The sequence below is a fragment of the Oncorhynchus mykiss genome, chromosome 23 (genome assembly GCF_057628025.1).
Source record: "Oncorhynchus mykiss isolate SJ-2025 chromosome 23, ASM5762802v1, whole genome shotgun sequence".
Lineage (NCBI taxonomy): Eukaryota > Metazoa > Chordata > Actinopteri > Salmoniformes > Salmonidae > Oncorhynchus > Oncorhynchus mykiss.
The window spans coordinates 62,987,960-63,006,406 of record NC_143044.1 but is presented as its reverse complement, the minus strand read 5'-3'; the positions used below and the strand labels follow the sequence as shown (position 1 = coordinate 63,006,406).

The following is an 18,447-nucleotide window of genomic DNA, read 5'->3' as shown; positions in this document are numbered from 1 at the left end:
TGTTGGTGTTGACACAGAAGATCTGTTAGTGGACATGGAGGCCTCATCAGGTTTCAGGTCATCCTAACTTGTTGGTGTTGATACAGAAGATGTGTTAGCGAGGTCTCAGCAGGGTTCAGATCTTCCTGACTTGTTGGTGTTGATGTAGAAGATGTGTTAGTGGACATAGGAAGGCCTCGAGGTCATTTCCTAAGGGACACGATATTCATATCCCCCTTTTTTCCCAAGATGTTTTAGTCCACCTCATAACAGTTACTGTTCCAGACAGTTTCTCTCTGAGAAATCTCTTCACTACGGCATCCATGAATACACTACAGTAGCATTTATGATACGTGACTTTGTCAACTCCGCTTTTCACTCATTTTAATTTAAAGAGCAGAACTGGTTAAGCTGTTTGCCCCTACGACAGACCATGCAAAGGTGTTTTTTCGTCAGGATTTTGAAGGACTTAACCTTTCTGTTCCTCCAAATCCTCTTTCTCTGTGACCTACTTGCCTACTTCCCCAACATTCCCTAGGGGCTAGCGATAGACAGAACGACTCTAGACAGTGACTTTAGAGGAAGACAGAAGAGATGGAGGAGGAGAGGTCTATCTTACTTTAGTTTTCCACTGAGGACTCCCTCCCTCACTCCATCCATCATGACTCCACTGTGAACTCCTTCCCTCCATCATGACTCCACTGAGGACTCCCTTCCTCCATCATGACTCCACTGAGGACTCCCTTCCTCCATCATGACTCTGTCCATCATGACTCCACTAAGGACTCCCTCCCTTCATCATTACTCTACTGAGGACTCCTTCCCTACCTCCATCATGACCCCACTGAGGACTCCCTCCATCATGACCCCACTGAGGACTCCCTCCATTGAACCCCCACTGAGGACTCCCTCCATCATGACCCCACTGAGGACTCCATCCATCATGACCCCACTGAGGACTCCATCCATCATGACCCCACTGAGGACTCCATCCATCATGACCCCACTGAGGACTCCATCCATCATGACCCCACTGAGGACTCCATCCATCATGACCCCACTGAGGACTCCATCCATCATGACCCCACTGAGGACTCCATCCATCATGACCCCACTGAGGACTGCATCCATCATGACCCCACTGAGGACTGCATCCATCATGACCCCACTGAGGACTCCCTCCATCATGACCCCACTGAGGACTCCCTCCATCATGACTCCTTCCCTCCCTCCATCATGACTCCACTGAGGACTCCTTCCCTCCCTCCATCATGACTCCACTGAGGACTCCTTCCCTCCCTCCATCCATAATTTCTCCACTGAGGACTCCTTCCCTCCATCATGACTCCCTCCCTCCATCATGACTCCACTGAGGACTCCCTCCATCCATCATGACTCCACTGAAGACTCCCTCCCTCCATCATGACTCCACTGAGGACTCCCTCCCTCCATCATGACTCCACTGAGGACTCCCTCCCTCCCTCCATGACTCCACTGAGGACTCCACCCCTCCAGCATGACTCCACTGAGGACTCCCTCCCTCCATCATGACTACACTGAGTACTCCTTCCCTCCATCATGACTCCCTCCCTCCATCATGATTCCACTAAGTACTCCTTCCCTCCCTCCATCACGACTCCACTGAGTACTCCCTCCCTCCATCATCATTCCACTGAGGACTCCTTCTCTCCCTCCACTGAGGACTCCTTCCCTCCCTCCTTCCATCATTACTTCAGTGAGGACTCCTTCCCTCCCTCCATCATGACTCCACTGAGGACTCCTTCCCTCCCTCCATCATGACTCCACTGAGGACTCCTTCCCTCCCTCCATCCATCATTTCTCCACTGAGGACTCCTTCCCTCCTTCATGACTCCCTCCCTCCATCATGACTCCACTGAGTACTCCCTCCCTCCATCATCACTCCACTGAGGACTCCTGCCCTCATGACTCCACTGAGGACTCCCTCCCTCCATCATGACTCCACTGAGGACTCCCTACCTCCCTCCATCATGACTCCACTGAGTACTCCCTCCATCCATCATCACTCCACTGAGGACTCCTTCCCTCATGACTCCACTGAGGACTCCTTCCCTCCCTCCATCATGACTCCACTGAGGACTCCTTCCCTCCCTCCATCATGACTCCACTGAGGACTCCTTCCCTCCCTCAACCATAATTTCTCTGAAGCACAATCAGTTTCAGAGTGAGGCTGATATGAGTTGATGGGCTAACATATAATACTGAGCAGAGTTTCCAGACCTGCCAGACGGAGACAGGCTCAGGCTGCATCTTTACCTCTCGTTTCTCATCTTCCCTGCCAACAGCCAAGGCTTGGTCCGCCACTAGAGACCTCTTACTCAGGCCCAGTAGGGAAAAGGTTTACACAAGGAATAGAACGGGTTGGAATCACATGGCTCAGAAAACTATTACTAGGTCTAGATCAGATTCTCATTCATAGTGGGAAGTGTTGACTTTACTGAGAGATGTATTCACACTGGGAAGGGCTGACAGATGTATTCACACTGGGAAGGGCTGACAGATGTATTCACACTTGGAAAGGCTGACAGATATATTCACACTGGGAAGGGCTGACAGATGTATTCACACTGGGAAGGGCTGACAGATGTATTCACACTGGGAAGGGCTGACAGATGTATTCACACTGGGAAGGGCTGACAGATGTATTCACACTGGGAAGGGCTGACAGATGTATTCACACTGGGATGTGCTGACAGATGTATTCACGCTGGGAAGGGCTGACAGATGTATTCGTACTGGGAAGGGCTGACAGATGTATTCGTACTGGGAAAGGCTGACAGATGTATTCATACTGGGAAGGGCTGACAGATGTATTCATACTGGGAAGGGCTGACAGATGTATTCATACTGGGAAGGGCTGACAGATGTATTCGTACTGGGAAGGGCTGACAGATGTATTCGTACTGGGAAGGGCTGACAGATGTATTCGTACTGGGAAGGGCTGACAGATGTATTCCTACTGGGAAGGGCTGACAGATGTATTCATACTGGGAAGGGCTGACTTTACTGACAGATGTATTCATACTGGGAAGGGCTGACAGATGTATTCACACTGGGAAGGCCTGACAGATGTATTCATACTGGGAAGGGCTGACAGATGTATTCACACTGGGAAGGCCTGACTTTACTGAGAGATATTTAGAACCTGATTATTTTAGTTAAACAGAAAATCTGAGAGCGAGGAGAGAGGAGAGAGGAGAGAGGAGAGAGGAGAGAGGAGAGAGGAGAGAGGAGAGAGAAGAGAGGAGAGAGAAGAGAGAAGAGAGGAGAGAGAAGAGAGGAGAGAGGAGAGAGGAGAGAGGAGAGAGGAGAGAGAAGAGAGAAGAGAGGAGAGAGGAGAGAGAAGAGAGGAGAGAGGAGAGAGGAGAGAGGAGAGAGGAGAGAGAAGAGAGGAGAGAGGAGAGAGGAGAGAGAAGAGAGAAGAGAGAAGAGAGAAGAGAGGAGAGAGGAGAGAGAAGAGAGGAGAGAGGAGAGAGAGAGAGGAGAGAGAAGAGAGAAGAGAGGAGAGAGGAGAGAGAAGAGAGGAGAGAGGAGAGAAGAGAGGAGAGAGAGGAGAGAGGAGAGAGAGAGAGAGAAGAGAGAAGAGAGAAGAGAGAAGAGAGAAGAGAGAAGAGAGAGAAGAGAGAGGAGAGAGATATGTATAGTATATATATAATATAATATATATAATGTGACATTTGTAATGTCTTTATTGTTTTGAAACTTCTGTATGTTTAATGTTTACTGTTCATTTTTATTGTTTATTTCACTTTATATATTATCTACCTCACTTGCTTTGGCAATGTTAACACGTTTCCCATGCCAATAAAGCCCTTGAATTGAATTGAATTGAATTGAATTGAGAGAGAGAGAAGAGAGGAGAGGAGAGAGGAGAGAGGAGAGCTAGAGGAGAAAGCTTAGAGACAAACAGATGCCAGGCGTTAGAGGTCTGTGAGTAATTCAATTTCAACTCTTAGAGAATGGATTTTCAAAGTTATAGCCACATGTGCTACAAAGATGTCTGTCTGTCTGACAGTGGCCCCTCAGTTGTCCCTACTTAATCATTATTCCTAGCCGTGAATCCTGCTGAGCTGAGTGAGACAAAGTGACAAATTAGAGTTAATCTGCCTCTTCCTGTCCTGAAGGAAACTAAGTGAAACTAGTGGAAAGAGCCGAGGGTAGACTGACCCCAACGATCAGACCCCGTACTGCATTCAGCGCGCGCGCGAGAGAGACAGGGAGAGAGAGAGAGAGAGAGACAGGGAGAGAGAGAGAGAGACAGGGAGAGAGAGAGAGACAGGGAGAGAGAGAGAGAGACAGGGAGAGAGAGAGAGACAGGGAGAGAGAAAGAGAGGCAGAGAGACAGGGAGAAAGAGAGAGAGACAGGGAGAGAGACAGGGAGAGAGACAGAGAGACAGGGAGAGAGAGAGAGAGAGACAGGGAGAGAGGGAGAGAGAGAGAGAGAGCGAGAGAGAGAGAGAGAGAGACAGGGAGAGACAGGGAGACAGGGAGAGAGAGACGGAAACAGGGAGAGAGAGAGACAGGGAGAGAGAGAGACAGGGAGAGAGAGAGACAGGGAGAGAGAGACAGGGAGAGAGAGAGACAGGGAGAGAGAGAGACAGGGAGAGAGAGAGACAGGGAGAGAGAGAGAGACAGGGAGAGAGAGAGAGACAGGGAGAGAGAGAGAGACAGGGAGAGAGAGAGGGAAAGAGGGAGAGGGAAAGAGGGAGAGAGAGAGGGAAAGAGGGAGAGGGAAAGAGAGAGGGAAAGAGGGAGAGAGAGAGACAGGTAGAGAGAGAGAGAGGGAGACAGGGAGAGACAGGTAGAGAGACAGGGAGAGAGAGAGAGAGAGAGACAGGGAGAGAGAGAGAGACAGGGAGTTAGAGAGAGAGACAGGGAGAGAGAGAGAGACAGGGAGTTAGAGAGAGAGACAGGGAGAGAGAGAGACAAGGAGAGAGAGAAAGAGAGAGACAAGGAGAGACACAGAGAGAGACAGAGAGAGAGAGAGAGAGAGGGAGAGAGAGAGAGAGAGACAGGGAGAGAGACAAGGAGAGAGAGAGAGGCAGGGAGAGAGAGAGGGAGAGAGAGAGGCAGGGAGAGAGAGAGGGAGAGAGAGAGAGACAGGGAGAGAGATAGGGAGAGAGAGAGACAGGGAGAGAGAGAGACAGGGAGAGAGAGAGAGAGGGAGAGAGAGACAGGGAGAGAGACAAGGAGAGAGAGAGAGAGAGAGACAGGGAGAGAGAGAGGGAGAGAGAGAGAGACAGGGAGAGAGAGAGGGAGAGAGAGAGAGAGAGGGAGAGAGAGAGACAGAGAGAGAGACAGGGAGAGAGAGAGAGAGACAGGGAGAGAGAGAGACAGGGAGAGAGAGAGAGAGGGAGAGAGAGAGAGAGAGACAGGGAGAGAGAGAGAGAGAGAGAGAGAGAGAGAGAGAGAGAGAGAGAGAGAGAGACAGGGAGAGACAGAGAGACAGAGAGAGAGACAGGGAGAGAGAGAGAGAGACAGGGAGAGAGAGAGACAGGGAGAGAGAGAGAGAGAGAGAGAGAGAGCGAGAGAGGGAGAGAGAGAGACAGAGAGAGAGACAGGGAGAGAGAGAGAGAGACAGGGAGAGAGAGAGACAGGGAGAGAGAGGGAGAGAGAGAGAGAGAGACAGGGAGAGAGAGAGAGGGAGAGGGAGAGGGAGAGAGAGAGAGAGAGAGAGAGAGATATGAGTGTGGAACAGTTTTCTGACGGCAGAAACATATCAAAAGAAAAATAATAACAATAAATACAAGAAGGAATAGGAACAGGAATAAATACACAAATAGTAACGAAAACAATATATACCAGTACTATAATACCAGTACTAATATATATATATATATTCATAAACATACATACACACATACATACATATATATATTTATATATACACTGCTCAAAAAAATAAAGGGAACACTAAAATAACACATCCTAGATCTGAATGAATGAAATATTCTTATTAAATACTTTTTTCTTTACATAGTTGAATGTGCTGACAACAAAATCACAAAAATTATCAATAGATATCAATTCTATCAACTCATGGCGGTCTGGATTTGGAGTCACACTCAAAATTAAAGTGGAAAACCACACTACAGGCTGATCCAACTTTGATGTAATGTCCTTAAAACAAGTCAAAATGAGGCTCAGAAGTGTGTGTGGCCTCCACGTGCCTGTATGACCTCCCTACAACACCTGGCATGCTCCTGATGAGGTGGAGGATGGTCTCCTGAGGGATCTCCTCCCAGACCTGGACTAAAGCATCCGCCAACTCCTGGACAGTCTGTGGTGCAACGTGGCGTTGGTGGATGGAGCGAGACATGATGTCCCAGATGTGCTGAATTGGATTCAGGTCTGAGGAACGGGCGGACCAGTCCATAGCATCAATGCCTTCCTCTTGCAGGAACTGCTGACACACTCCAGCCACATGAGCATTGTCTTGCATTAGGAGGAACCCAGGGCCAACCGCACCAGCATATGGTCTCACAAGGGGTCTGGGATCTCATCTCGGTACCTAACGGCAGTCAGGCTACCTCTGGCGAGCACATGGAGGGCTGTGCGGCACCCCAAAGAAATGCCACCCCACACCATGACTGACCCACCGCCAAACTGGTGATGCTGGAGGATGTTGCAGGCAGCAGAACGTTCTCCATGGTGTCTCCAGACTGTCACATGTGCTCAGTGTGAACCTGCTTTCATCTGTGAAGAGCACAGGGCGCCAGTGGCGAATTTGCCAATCTTGGTGTTCTCTGGCAAATGCCAAACATCCTGCACGGAGTTGGGCTGTAAGCACAACCCCCACCTGTGGACGTCGGGCCCTCATACCACCCTCATGGAGTCTGTTTCTGACTGTTTGAGCAGACACATGCACATTTGTGGCCTGCTGGAGGTCATTTTGCAGGGCTCTGGCAGTGCTCCTCCTTGCACAAAGGCGGAGGTAGCAGTCCTGCTGCTGGGTTGTTGCCCTCCTACGGCCTCCTCCACGTCTCCTGATGTACTGGCCTGTCTCCTGGTAGCGCCTCCATGCTCTGGACACTACGCTGACAGACACAGCAAACCTTCTTGCCACAGCACGCATTGATGTGCCATCCTGGATGAGCTGCACTACCTGAGCCACTTGTGTGGGTTGTAGACTCCGTCTCATGCTACCACTAGAGTGGAAGCACCGCCAACAGTCAAAAGTGACCAGAACATCAGCCAGGAAGCATAGGAACTGAGAAGTGGTCTGTGGTTACCACCTGCAGAACCACTCCTTTATTGGGGGTGTCTTGCTAATTGCCTATAATTTCCACCTGCTGTCTATTACATTTGCACAACAGCATGTGAAATGTATTGTCAATCAGTGTTGCTTCCTAAGTGGACAGTTTGATTTCACAGAAGTGTGAATGATATATATATATATATATATATACACACATTACGATATATATACACACACATATATACATACATACAGTGGGGCAAAAAAGTATTTAGTCAGCCACCAATTGTGCAAGTTCTCCCACTTAAAAAGATGAGGCCTGTAATTTTCATCATAGGTACACACCAACTATGACAGACAAAATGAGAAGAAAAAAATCCAGAAAATCACATTGTAGGATTTTAATGAATTTATTTGCAAATTATGATGGAAAATGAGTATTTGGTCAATAACAAAAGTTTCTCAATACTTTGTTATATACCCTTTGTTGGCAATGACAGAGGTCAAACGTTTTCTGTAAGTCTTCACAAGGTTCACACACACTGTTGCTGGTATTTTGGCCCATTCCTCAATGCAGATCTCCTCTAGATCAGTGATGTTACACACATACACACATACATATACACACACACATATACATATATATACACATATATATACACACACACACATACATACATACATACATACATATATATATATACACATATATACATATATATATATACATACATACATACATACATACATACATACACACACATATATACATACACACACATATATACATACACACACATATATACATACACACACATATATACATACACACACATATATACATACACATATATACATACACACACACACATATATACATACATACATAAACACACACAGGTACTATTTATACACCAGTACTATTTATACCAGTACTGAGTTAATGATAACTAGTCAATATACACTGGGTACCAGTACTGAGCCAATGATAACTAGTCAATATACACTGTCTACCAGTACTGAGTCCATGTTCAGGGGTACAGGGTAATATCAAATCAAATCAAATGTATTTATATAGCCCTTCGTACATCAGCTGATATCTCAAAGTGCTGTACAGAAACCCAGCCTAAAACCCCAAACAGCAAGCAATGCAGGTGTAGAAGCACGGTGGCGAGGAAAAACTCCCTAGAAAGGCCAAAACCTAGGAAGAAACCTAGAGAGGAACTAGGCTATGTGGGTTGGCCAGTCCTCTTCTGGCTGTGCCGGGTGGAGATTATAACAGAACATGGCCAAGATGTTCATAAATGACCAGCATGGTCGAATAATAATAAGGCAGAACAGTTGAAACTGGAGCAGCAGCACGGCCAGGTGGACTGGGGACAGCAAGGAGTCATCATGTCAGGTAGTCCTGGGGCATGGTCCTAGGGCTCAGGTCCTCCGAGAGAGAGAAAGAAAGAGAGAATTAGAGAGAGCACATGTGGGGTGGCCAGTCCTCTTCTGGCTGTGCCGGGTGGAGATTATAACAGAACATGGCCAAGATGTTCAAATGTTCATAAATTACCAGCATGGTCGAATAATAATATGGCAGATCAGTTGAAACTGGAGCAGCAGCACGGCCAGGTAGACTGGGGACAGCAAGGAGTCATCATGTCAGGTAGTCCTGGGGCATGGTCCTAGGGCTCAGGTCCTCCGAGAGAGAGAAAGAAAGAGAGAATTAGAGAGAGCACATGTGGGGTGGCCAGTCCTCTTCTGGCTGTGCCGGGTGGAGATTATAACAGAACATGGCCAAGATGTTCAAATGTTCATAAATTACCAGCATGGTCGAATAATAATATGGCAGATCAGTTGAAACTGGAGCAGCAGCACGGCCAGGTAGACTGGGGACAGCAAGGAGTCATCATGTCAGGTAGTCCTGGGGCATGGTCCTAGGGCTCAGGTCCTCCGAGAGAGAGAAAGAAAGAGAGAAGGAGAGAATTAGAGAATGCACACTTAGATTCACACAGGACACGGAATAGGACAGGAGAAGTACTCCAGATATAACAAACTGACCCTAGCCTGACCCTAGCCCCCCAACACATAAACTACTGCCGCATAAATACTGGCGGCTGAGACAGGAGGGGTCAGGAGACAATGTGGCCCCATCCAAGGACACCCCCGGACAGGGCCAAACAGGAATATCTTGGCTATATACACAGAGTACCAGTACAGAGTTGATGTGCAGGGCTACCAGGTAAACGAGACAGATATACACTTTATATAGAAAAGTTCCCCACCGCCCATGGTGCATCAGGTTTTTCCAATATGGAAACCGCTTCTCCGCTCCTAACCTTCAGAGCTCATCACATAGCAGGCTTTGCTCTGACTCGGCACCAACTCCTAAAAGGCTTTAGTTAACCTTCAGAGCTCATCACGTAGCAGCTTTGCTCTGACTCGGCACCAACTCCTAAAAGGCTACAGTTGACGAGCGGCAAGAGGCAGAACAAACATGCCTTCTCAATCAGAAGTTTGTGTATTCGTCAAATAGACTGATATCTAAATAGAAATAGTTATATACAGCATCCACCTTCACATCCAGAGTGTTTTGTAGACAGGATAAGGGTCATTACATTCTTTAACTCAGATCTCAAGGATCAGACAAACGGACTGACTAGGCAAGTCAGTTAAGAATCAATTCTTATTTACAATGACGGTCTACCGGGGAACAGTGGGTTAACTGCCTTGTTCAGGGGGCAGAATGACATATTTTGACCCTGTCAGCTCAGGGATTCAATCCAGTAACCGAATCCCTAGTGAACTCCCTGTCCTGGCCGAAGTCTATGAATCCCTAGTGAACTCCCTGTCCTGGCCGAAGTCTATGAATCCCTAGTGAACTCCCTGTCCTGGCCAAAGTCTATGAATCCCTAGTGAACTCCCTATCCTGGCCAAAGTCTATGAATCCCTAGTGAACTCCCTTTCCTGGCCAAAGTCTATGAATCCCCAGTGAACTCCCTATCTTTGCCAAAGTCGATGAATCCCTAGTGAACTCACAGTTAAACAATTTCTTAATTGAGTAGAACATACTGAGCAGGGTTCAGTCTGGCTTTAGATCGGGACACAGCACCACAACTGCAGCTATGGCAAACATTAAGGGACTTGATAAAAAAACAAGATTGTGCTGCTCTGTTTGTGGATGTACAGGTAGTTTATTCTAACCTCTCCTCTCTCTGTCAGGATGTACAGGTAGTTTATTCTAACCTCTCCTCTCTGTCAGGATGTACAGGTAGTTTGTTCTAACCTCTCCTCTCTGTCAGGATGTACAGGTAGTTTGTTCTAACCTCTCCTCTCTGTCAGGATGTACAGGTAGTTTATTCTAACCTCTCCTCTCTCTGTCAGGATGTACAGGTAGTTTATTCTAACCTCTCCTCTCTGTCAGGATGTACAGGTAGTTTGTTCTAACCTCTCCTCTCTGTCAGGATGTACAGGTAGTTTATTCTAACCTCTCCTCTCTGTCAGGATGTACAGGTAGTTTGTTCTAACCTCTCCTCTCTGTCAGGATGTACAGGTAGTTTGTTCTAACCTCTCCTCTCTGTCAGGATGTACAGGTAGTTTATTCTAACCTCTCCTCTCTCTGTCAGGATGTACAGGTAGTTTCTTCTAACCTCTCCTCTCTCTGTCAGGATGTACAGGTAGTTTGTTCTAACCTCTCCTCTCTCTGTCAGGATGTACAGGTAGTTTGTTGTAACCTCTCCTCTCTGTCAGGATGTACAGTAGTTTCTTCTAACCTCTCCTCTCTCTGTCAGGATGTACAGGTAGTTTGTTGTAACCTCTCCTCTCTGTCAGGATGTACAGTAGTTTCTTGTAACCTCTCCTCTCTCTGTCAGGATGTACAGTAGTTTCTTGTAACCTCTCCTCTCTGTCAGGATGTACAGTAGTTTCTTGTAACCTCTCCTCTCTCTGTCAGGATGTACAGTAGTTTCTTCTAACCTCTCCTCTCTCTGTCAGGATGTAAAGGTAGTTTGTTCTAACCTCTCCTCTCTGTCAGGGTGTACAGGTAGTTTCTTGTAACCTCTCCTCTCTCTGTCAGGATGTACAGTAGTTTCTTCTAACCTCTCCTCTCTCTGTCAGGATGTAAAGGTAGTTTGTTCTAATCTCTCCTCTCTGTCAGGATGTAAACGTAGTTTGTTGTAACCTCTCCTCTCTGTCAGGATGTACAGTAGTTTCTTGTAACCTCTCCTCTCTCTGTCAGGATGTACAGTAGTTTCTTGTAACCTCTCCTCTCTCTGTCAGGATGTACAGTAGTTTCTTCTAACCTCTCCTCTCTGTCAGGATGTACAGGTAGTTTGTTCTAACCTCTCCTCTCTGTCAGGATGTACAGTAGTTTCTTCTAACCTCTCCTCTCTCTGTCAGGATGTAAAGGTAGTTTGTTCTAACCTCTCCTCTCTGTCAGGATGTACAGGTAGTTTGTTGTAACCTCTCCTCTCTCTGTCAGGATGTACAGGTAGTTTGTTCTAACCTCTCCTCTCTGTCAGGATGTACAGGTAGTTTGTTGTAACCTCTCCTCTCTGTCAGGATGTACAGGTAGTTTGTTCTAACCTCTCCTCTCTCTGTCTGGACGTACAGGTAGTTTGTTCTAATCTCTCCTCTCTGTCAGGATGTAAACGTAGTTTGTTCTAATCTCTCCTCTCTGTCAGGATGTACAGGTAGTTTGTTCTAACCTGTCTGTCTGGACGTACAGGTAGTTTGTTCTAACCTCTCCTCTCTGTCAGGATGTAAACGTAGTTTGTTCTAATCTCTCCTCTCTGTCAGGATGTTCAGGTAGTTTGTTCTAACCTCTCCTCTCTGTCAGGATGTCCAGGTAGTTTGTTCTAACCTCTCCTCTGTCAGGATGTTCAGGTAGTTTGTTCTAACCTCTCCTCTCCTCTCTCTGTCAGGATGTACAGACAGTTTGTTCTGTCAATCCTGCTTGCAGGCGTCCTGTGGCTGGTGGGCGGAGACACCCGCAAGACCCGCCTCCAAGGCTCTATCCCCAACCCTTTCAAAGGGAACGGCAACACCTCTGACAAACGCACCCGCAAACAGGAAATACTTGCCTCCAGCCAGGAAGCTCTGGTCGTCACAGAGAGGAAGTACCTGAAGAGTGACTGGTGCAAGACCCAGCCGCTGCGTCAGACGGTGAGCGAGGAAGGCTGTCTCAGTCGTACCGTCATCAACAGGTTCTGCTACGGACAGTGTAACTCCTTCTATATCCCACGACACGTTAAGACGGAGCAGGAGTCTTTCCGGTCCTGTGCTTTCTGCCGGCCGCATCGTTTCACCACGCTGACCGTAGAAATGGACTGTCCCGACCTCCAGCCGCCCTTCAGGCACCGCAAGATCCAGAGAGTCAAACAGTGTCGCTGTATATCGGTCTCCGTCGGTGACTCTGGGAAGCGGTGATACTCGTCTCTCTTTTTTTATCATCTTGGACAATCCCTAGATACTGTACAGATATTCCGCTCACCTCACAGGAGACAGTTTGTACAAGACTCGAGTACATGGAGGGTGAGGACATGCATTTTTACTGACGGCACATAGAATGAATACATAAAAGCTGAAGGGGCCCACTCTCTTTAGAAGACCTGAGCATGACAGACATTTCTATGGAGCAGCTCTGTGTTGATCATACCAAGCACTCTATATGAGACAAATGGACATTTCTACAACCCAGGCTGAATCAACCCATACACTCTGTAGTTCAAAGATGGTGGATAAATTAAGATATCTTACTCAGGCGGGTTTACCGTTAAAAACAAAAAATGGTCACAATTCCAGACTGCTTAAGGAAGTGTCTTTCCAATAGACAACAATGCAATAGCAGCTGGGTCTGGTCTACTTAGTTCATTGACTGTATATGAACCCGGGGGAAAAAAGCAGAGTGAGACATCTCACTTCCTCTACCGTCTCTGCAGAAGCAGACTTACCTGGACCACAGGTCTCCTCAGCCTGTCGGAGAGGGGGGGTTGTATTCAAATGGAAGAAAACTGACTGAAACAAAAAGAGACTTGTCTAATACAAAATGCTAATTTTCAACTACAAAATGTGTTTCTAATGTGTACCCTAATAGATATGACCTTATTCCAGAGGGACTCTGGTAGAGAGGGTGTTGGAGAGACTGACTGGGTTAGTAGAAGGTCCTACTGTAACAACAGCTGACCTTATTCCAGAGGGACTCTGGTAGAGAGGGTGTTGGAGAGACTGACTGGGTTAGTAGAAGGTCCTACTGCAGAAACAGCTGACCTTATTCCACAGAGGGACTCTGGTAGAGAGGTTGTTGGAGAGACTGACTGGGTTAGTAGAAGGTCCTACTGCAGAAACAGCTGACCTGGGGTTTCACAGAGGGTAGGAAGTTGTTGGAGAGACTGACTGGGTTAGTAGTAGACCTACTGCAGCAACAGCCGACCTGGGGTTTCACAGAGGGTAGGAGGGTGTTGAATAGAGACTGACTGGGTTAGTAGAAGGTCCTACTGCAGAAACAGCTGACCTGGGGTTTCACAGAGGGTAGGAGGGTGTTGAATAGAGACTGACTGGGTTAGTAGAAGGTCCTACTGCAGAAACAGCTGACCTGGGGTTTCACAGAGGGTAGGAGGGTGTTGAATAGAGACTGACTGGGTTAGTAGAAGGTCCTACTGCAGCAACAGCTGACCTGGGGTTTCACAGAGGGTAGGAGGGTGTTGAATAGAGACTGACTGGGTTAGTAGTAGACCTACTGCAGCAACAGCTGACCTGGGGTTTCACAGAGGGTAGGAGGGTGTTGAATAGAGACTGACTGGGTTAGTAGAAGGTCCTACTGCAGCAACAGCCGACCTGGGGGTTTCACAGAGGGTAGGAGGTTGTTGATTAGAGACTGACTGGGCTAGTAGAAGGTACTACTGCAGAAACAGCTGACCTGGGGTTTCACAGAGGGTAGGAGGGTGTTGAATAGAGACTGACTGGGTTAGTAGAAGGTCCTACTGCAGAAACAGCTGACCTGGGGTTTCACAGAGGGTAGGAGGTTGTTGATTAGAGACTGACTGGGTTAGTAGTAGACCTACTGCAGCAACAGCTGACCTGGGGTTTCACAGAGGGTAGGAGGTTGTTGATTAGAGACTGACTGGGTTAGTAGAAGGTCCTACTGCAGAAACAGCTGACCTGGGGTTTCACAGAGGGTAGGAGGTTGTTGAATAGAGACTGACTGGGTTAGTAGTAGACCTACTGCAGCAACAGCCGACCTGGGGTTTCAGAGGGTAGGAGGGTGTTGAATAGAGACTGACTGGGTTAGTAGAAGGTACTACTGCAGCAACAGCCGACCTGGGGGTTTCAGAGGGTAGGAGGGTGTTGAATAGAGACTGACTGGGTTAGTAGAAGGTCCTACTGCAGAAACAGCCGACCTGGGGGTTTCACAGAGGGTAGGAGGGTGTTGAATAGAGACTGACTGGGTTAGTAGAAGGTCCTACTGCAGCAACAGCCTACCCGGGGGTTTCACAGAGGGTAGGAGGTTGTTGATTAGAGACTGACTGGGTTAGTAGTAGGTCCTACTGCTGCAACAGCCGACCTGGGGTTTCACAGGCAATATATCATTATGTACAAATAAATATCACATTATTAGATTTAGAGAGATTATATCAATACAATGTTACATTATAATGGCATTTATATTTACATAAATGAATAAATGATATCCTAAATCTGTACCGAAGTTGAAAGTTTATCTTGGTGTGTTTTCATTGTGTTTTGTTTAAACTTTGCCGTCAGTATTGTAAAAAGTTCAGATGAAAGTTGCTGCAAACAACAACTCAGTCTGAAGACTCGTATTCTTAACCATCGTCTTTCAGGACACGTTTCTGATTAGAACGCCTTCAAAAGAGAATCAAAATCAACCAACCACAGAAAGGCTGTTCTCAACAAAAGAGAATCAAAATCAACCTGCACCAACCACAGAAAGGCTGTTCTCAACAAAAGAGAATCAAAATCAACCAACCACAGAAAGGCTGTTCTCAACAAAAGAGAATCAAAATCAACCAACCACAGAAAGGCTGTTCTCAACAAAAGAGGATCAAAATCAACCTGCACCAACCACAGAAAGGCTGAATTTATTCCTTTTTTATTGTAGATAAATGACATTGCTGCTCCCAGAAACAAGCAGAGATCCAGTAACATACTAACAACATTTGACACTAATAAACCATTATCCAACAACTCCAGGATGATGATTTAACATGCTGCGGGACAGAAAATAAAAATCTTTACAAAAATATGTTACACAAAGAATACAATACTACCTTACATTGATAAAAGCATTTTAAATATATTATTTTTAGTAATCAAGTCAATCATTTGAATGCACTTTTCAATGTAAATGAACAATTCCTTTAGGACTGTTCACTAATCTTACATTAACAAAATGTTTGTCAAACCAACAGACTACATTTCCCATAAGCCTCTCTGTCCTCACATACATTAGAAATGTCTTCTTACCGAGTCACATGGACATCACTTCAGATAAATGAAACGGGACTAAGTTATACATTTGCAGTTTTACACAAAAATGGGCATATATTTTTCCTCGATGAGAGTAGAAATATGTCTTTGAAGTGATGTTTTTATTGTTAAGTGAGTAAAACATGCCAGAAGTCAATTCTACAGCTGGTCTTCTAGACTGAGTGAACAGTGATCAGATAACAGCTTCTGTGGGTAAACCTCTCTACTGGTCTGGAAGGATACAGAGAGCTCTTCTCTGTCGGACACAATCTAGTTGAGCTCAACGTTGGACATCATGGCTGTATGCCAAATGGATCCCTATATAGACCAATACTATGGGCCCTAATCCAAAGTAAGGTACTAAATAGGGAATAGGGAGCAGTTTGGGACACAGACCATTATTCAAAGTTATTATGTTGCTGTAAGAACACCCAGCTAAGCTGATCCATTATTGACTTGGACTAACGAACAACGTTCTTTCGGTTTTTTACCCCCCCCCTCCCCCCAATACCACGTTTAATTTCAAATGCATGTTGAGAACACGAACTGCCTTTTGGGATTAAGAAGGGTGAATTACTCTCGATTAGATCAACGGCCTAAAACCAACAACACCGAACATCAACATGTTGACGGTGACCTGTCAGAGTCTGCATCCCAAATGGAACACTAGATAGTGCATAGGTCCTGGTCAACAGTAGTGTACTATATAGGGAATAGGGTGCATGGGCCCTGGTAAAAAGTAGTGTACTATATAGGGAATAGGGTGCATGGGCCCTGTTCAACAGTAGTGCACTATATAGGGAATAGGGTGCATGGGCCCTGGTCAACAGTAGTGTACTATATAGGGAATAGGGTGCCATTTGGGATGCATCCTGGACAACGGCTGTGTTCGTTTTCCTTCTTCACGTTCTGCTGTGTTTCTCTTCACACGTCTCCTCTCTCACGTCCAATAAGGTTGTGTTTTAATATGTACACAATCACTGTTTCAGTGAGCCAAATACACATTTATATTGCTTTGGAAAACACATCTCGTCATGGTATACAGTAAGCTTGAATAGGCAACATGTTTGGCATTTCAGATCAGTACTGTAGGGGGTATGACTGGAGAAGATGGCTCCAGGTATCTCAACAGTAGGGGGTAGGACTGTGGAGAAGATGGCTCCAGGTACCTCAACAGTAGGGGGTAGGACTGGAGAAGATGGCTCCAGGTACCTCAACAGTAGGGGGTAGGACTGTGGAGAAGATGGCTCCAGGTATCTCAACAGTAGGGGATAGGACTGTGGAGAAGATGGCTCCAGGTATCTCAACAGTAGGGGGTAGGACTGGAGAAGATGGCTCCAAGTACCTCTACAGTAGGTATGCTTTAGTATGTCCCTGTGGAAGTCATCCTATAAATATAGTTCTGGTATAATGACATCCTCTGACCTCTGATCCCATGGTGCTTCCCTCTTCCTTCTGATTGGATGTTGATGTTTGTGTGTCTAATGAGCTAATAACAGAAGCCTGCATAGTCGGTCCCATAGAGCAGGCAGGAGGACGGGTGACGGACAGACTGACAGCTGCTTGGAGTCAAAAAATAAAAAGTAGTATCTTATATCCCAAACGGCACCCTTTTCCTATGTAGTGCACTACTTTAGACTAGAGCCCTATGGGACCCTGGTCTAAAGTAGTGCCCTACATAGGGAATAGTGTGTCATTTGGTTCTAAAGCCTAAGTGATTCATCTGTAGTAGTACATGCAGTCCAATGTGGTTGTTCCTCGTCTCTCTCTCTCCAGTAAACGTAGACGTCCACCGGTCTTAAATCTTCATGCCCAGCTTGGCTTTCTGTGGAAAAACGATACGTTAAATGTTCAGATATGCTTTCTTCAGGCTTTAAACGGTGATAAAGACTCAATCAAGTAAAAGTCCATGTGTATATAGTGGCCAATTATATTGTGAGGATGATCACTTACGATTCCCGAAGCATGCTTGGGTTTGACACTGTAGGTAGCCTTCTCCTTGGCTTGTCTGAAGCACTCCTCTGCCTTCTTCAGTCTGTATCGCAGAAACACAACATCACACAGCAGTCACATAACACACTGCAGTCAGCTACCATATACATCTGGGTCATAGTGAAAACCCACAATGCTGTCCTGATACCATCATCTAGCCAACCTTCCACCATATTCATACAACGTTCGGGGCACCATGGACAGAACATCCACATAAGCAGTATAATGCCCCTTAAAAGCTCCCGCAGGCCTTCAGCCATGGCAGGCCGACACACAGGCCCTCTACATTTGCCTTTCAGCCATGGTGGGCCGACACACTGATCCTTCTACACAGGCCTATGTATTCAAGGTAATGAGCCACTGGCCCTGTGTGCTCCTGGATACTGATTGGTTGTAACAGGATCAGGAAAGAAACCATCAGGAACCTCCCCATTACAGAGGTGGAGCGGTCGGAACAAACCATTCCCATCAGGAACAGGGGCTCCCCATTATGGAGGTGGAGCGGTCGGGACAGGGGCTCCCCATTATGGAGGTGGAGCGGTCGGGACAAACCGTTCCCATCAGGAACAGGGGCTCCCCATTACAGAGGTGGAGCGGTCGGGACAAACCATTCCCATCAGGAACAGGGGCTCCCCATTATGGAGGTGGAGCGGTCGGGACAAACCATTCCCATCAGGAACGGGGGCTCCCCATTACAGAGCAGGACAAAGGCAGACAGGGACGATGACAGGAGTTCTATTAACCAGCCCTGTGATGTCAAAACC

General features: G+C 46.8%; 2 protein-coding genes across 4 annotated transcripts in view; one reads left to right on the top strand and one right to left on the bottom strand.

Annotated features, from left to right (window-relative positions):
* grem2b (gremlin 2, DAN family BMP antagonist b) overlaps positions 1-14,909 on the top strand; it is a 37,882-nt gene extending 22,973 nt beyond the window's left edge. The window contains exons 2-3 of one of the 2 annotated variants that reach the window (XR_016491235.1): positions 12,127-14,386; positions 14,545-14,909. Coding sequence is in view for 1 of the 2 variants with exons in the window: in XM_036989220.2 (XP_036845115.1) it covers positions 12,128-12,631 (504 nt within the window). In the remaining variant the exon portion in view is untranslated. Of the gene's footprint in view, positions 1-12,126 lie in introns of both variants that reach the window. The other variant, XM_036989220.2, reaches the window with a different exon arrangement.
* Positions 14,910-15,298: 389 nt separating this feature from the next.
* Positions 15,299-18,447, bottom strand: part of fmn2b (formin 2b) — a 150,307-nt gene continuing 147,158 nt past the window's right edge. For both annotated transcript variants that reach the window (XM_090218029.1, XM_090218030.1), the window contains 2 exons: positions 17,645-17,726; positions 15,299-17,516 (listed from right to left, as the gene is read on the bottom strand). In XM_090218029.1, the coding sequence (XP_090074155.1) occupies positions 17,490-17,516; positions 17,645-17,726 (109 nt within the window). In that variant the 3' untranslated portion in view covers positions 15,299-17,489. The remainder of the gene's footprint in view (positions 17,517-17,644; positions 17,727-18,447) is intronic.